The following is a 3623-nucleotide window of genomic DNA, read 5'->3' as shown; positions in this document are numbered from 1 at the left end:
ACCATCAACACAATTCTTAATGGTTTTTTGTTAATCAATGAAGCACATGTTCACCATAAGGTGTCTTGTTGTGCAACATACTTCTTTGCAATATCGATATACATCTTTTTGTCTTGTAAAAATAGAGATTTTAGTACAATTCGAGTTCTTGTAAACCCTAAACCTCTTTTATTTGAATAAAAAGATGATTTCTAAACATGAACTCCATACATTATATCAAGTTGATGTAAAAAACAAATTTTTGATCACAATTACACAATGTATCAAATTCATGTTCAAAGTTTTTTTCTCGTATTTAAAAAAATAAAAAATAAAACAATTGAGCTTGACTTGATGAAAAAACTAGTTTTTTCACCACTATTCAATACAATGTATAGAGTTTATGTTTAAAGTAATTTTTCCAAATTTTTTTGATATTTTATTTATTTATTTATAATTTGTTTTTTGGGAAAAAAAACTTTAAACATGAATTTGATACATTGTATCGACTTGTGATGAAAACTCTAGTTTTTTCATCACTTCATAAACAATTTAAAAAAAAAAACCCAAAATAGATACAAAAAATAAATAATAATAATAATAATAATAATAATAACTTTAAACATGAACTCGATACATTGTATCAAGTTCGCATTGAAAACTCTGTTTTTAAACACGAACTCGATATGGCGTATCAAGTTCGTTTTTAAAAACAGAGTTTTGAACGCAAACTCGATACGTCATATCGAGTTCGTGTTTAAAAAAACAGTTTTCAACGTGAACTCGATACGCCATATAGAGTTCGTGTTGAAAAACTTTGTTTTTTGACAGGAACTCGATACAATGTATTGAGTTTGTGTTTAAAGCATTTAAACACGAACTCGATACACCGTAACAAATTCATGTTGAAAAACAGATTTTTCAAGACCAACTCAATACATTGTATCGATTTCGTGTCGAAAAGCTGACTTTTTCACATGAATTCGATACAATGTATTGAGTTCATGTTTAAAAGTTTTTTTGGGGGGTTTTAAAAAAAACAATTTTGGTTTTTTTCTATTTATTTTGGGTCCTTTTGGTTGTTTTTAAAAAAAAAAAAGTGGAAATGATAAAAAAACTAGAGTTTTCATCACAAGTTGATACAATGTATCGAATTCATGTTTAAAGTTTTTAAAATAAATAAATAAATAATAATAATAATAATAAAATGAAAAAAAATGAAAAAAATTACTTTAAACATAAACTAGGTACATTTTATTGAATTGTGGTGAAAAATCTGGTTTTTTCATCAAGTCAAGTTTGATTGATTTATTTATTTATTTTAGTTTGGGAAAAAAAACTTTGAACATAAAGTTGATACATTGTATGGAATTGTGATGAAAACTCTATTTTTTACATCAACTCAATACAATGTATGAAGTTCATGTTTAGAATTTTTTTTTTTTCAAATAAAAGAGGTTTACGGTTTACATGAACTCGAATTGTACTAAAATATTTGTTTTGACAAGAGTAAAAGATGCATATTGATGTTGTAAAGAATTATGTTGCATAACAAGATACCTTACGGTGAACATGTGCTTCCTTGATTAACAAAAAACCACTAATAATTATGTTGATGGTAATTGAACCTTGCAAATTCCATTTACTTCACAAATTTTGTAGGGTAGCTCTCAAAATGAAGAAGAGGAGAGCATTGTGCATACCTTGATAAGTATGTGATATGTTCAAATTGATATATTAATGTTTACGTCTAAGTTTGGCAGTTTTGACAGTTTATGAATATCATCTACAGTTTAGGAGTTATGGATTTATCAAAATTGTTTATGAATATTGTATACATTTCTTGAGTTGTGAATTTATGGATGTTAATGAGTACTAAATTTATAGATGATGGCATTAAGGATTACAATGTTACCTCTTATACTTAAAGCATTTTCAAGTCTAATAATAGATGTAACTTCCACTTCTGGAACCTACATCTTGTCCAGATGGTGAAACCATTAATCTTAACTTGTGTGTTAAGTTAACCATTGTGATTTTCTTTAAGTTTTTCATATTTTGAAACCATCAACGTTTAAGCATTTATTGAAAAACTATTCAATTTTAAAAATGATCATTTTGAAACTTGTAAAATCTCAAAAAATTAACAAAATTTACATGCTATTTAAAACATGTGATACTGGTGTATCAAGTTTCTGAAAATCGCCTACAATCGCAAGATTATAAAAGGAATGTATAAGTGGAATGCGCGATCCTTCCACTTGTGAACACAAACGTGTTCATAATCGAAACCGATTATCTACCTATTCTCGGGATGATATCCGGTTGTGCTACACCGGATATTGCTATGCTACGATGGATTGCCTATATCAAGTCACTCAACCCCAAGATTCTACATATAACTGGGAAGCATAATGTGGTGGCCGATACAAGGGCAAGGTACAAGGGTGAAGAAGATCTGCGCTCCGATGAAGAGGATCTTGGCCTAAACTTCTTTACGATTTCTTGTGCTCGGGTGCTAGTGGTGTTTAAAGTAGACGATTATGAGAGTGAATTCATCAAAATTGGCAAGTACTTAAGCTCTCTTACAAAGGATGAATCATGGTCAAAGGAAGACTTCTACAGAATTAGGAAGAAGGCCTACAAGTTCTTCCTCAAAGGACATCTATGGAACTTTCCAAAGAGGAAGAATGGAACTCCACTTCGAGTGATGTGCCAGAAACAAGATCAACAAACACTAATTGCTGAATTTCATGATAGTGTGTGGGCAGGTCATCAAGGTATATGGGCAACTTTTGCAAGCTATGTTGAAACATGTGCGCAATGCCAATTATACTCGAATGTTCGACATAGGGATGAACTTCATCCAACATATCCATTATCAATGCACTATAAGTGGTTGGTAGACATAGTGTTTATGCCAATGGGATTGTGGCAAATGAGATACCTCGTGCTAGCAAGAGATGATCTCACCAACCAAGTAGAAGGTCAGGCACTAAGGAATAAAACAACTTTGGCAGTTTACAAGTTTCTCCTTGAAGATGTTATTTGTCGATATGGATGTGTCGGCAAAATAGTAGCCGATAGAGGAGAATTAGATGCAAATGAAGCTAAAGAGTTTTTCTCAAGGATAGGCGTCAAATTATCACTTACTATGGCATACAACCCGAAGGCAAATGGAAAGGTGGAGCGAGGACATAACCAGATTGTAAAAGCTCTAGCAAAGGCTTGCGATGGGGGACTGGCCACGATTATTACCATATGCATTGTGGGCCAATAGAACTACACATAGCACGACTACAGGATATATGCCGGCTGAGTTCATATTAGGGCAAAAACCAATAATGCCTAGCGAGCAAAGTGCTACCTCATGGACGGCTTTGCCATGGCAAGAGGAGATGAGTCGAGAAGACTTGCTAGCTACAAGGATCCAACAATTAGAACGGAAACCCAAAGATGTTGCGTTAGCAATAGAATGGTTACGTGAGGCTCGATTGAGGAACAAGGAGAATTTTGATAAAAAGCATCATCCTCGTCTAAGAAAAATTGAAGAAGGAGATTGGGTACTTGTCTATGATAGCAACCTTGATAATCAGCATAACACTACTCGAAAGTTCGTGAAACGATGGTTTGGCCCATACGTG

General features: G+C 32.5%; 1 protein-coding gene across 1 annotated transcript; it reads left to right on the top strand.

Moving 5' to 3' along the window:
* The first annotated feature begins 2689 nt into the window (after positions 1-2689).
* LOC147856062 (uncharacterized) lies at positions 2690-3259 on the top strand. The gene has a single exon (XM_087329092.1). The coding sequence runs from the start codon at positions 2690-2692 to the stop codon at positions 3257-3259; it is 570 nt and encodes a 189-aa protein (XP_087185218.1).
* The last annotated feature ends 364 nt before the right edge of the window (positions 3260-3623 follow it).

Source organism: Azolla caroliniana, unplaced genomic scaffold, assembly GCF_043228905.1.
Source record: "Azolla caroliniana isolate FFs.n. ecotype wild unplaced genomic scaffold, voAzoCaro1.0.p SCAF_13, whole genome shotgun sequence".
Classification (NCBI taxonomy): domain Eukaryota; kingdom Viridiplantae; phylum Streptophyta; class Polypodiopsida; order Salviniales; family Salviniaceae; genus Azolla; species Azolla caroliniana.
Note: the sequence above shows the minus strand (reverse complement) of the source record. Positions and strands in the feature narration are given on the sequence as shown.

Coding starts and splice junctions, on each gene's coding strand:
- LOC147856062 (XM_087329092.1), top strand. CDS start 2,690: ATGTGCCAGAAACAAGATCAACAAACACTAATTGCTGAATTTCATGAT.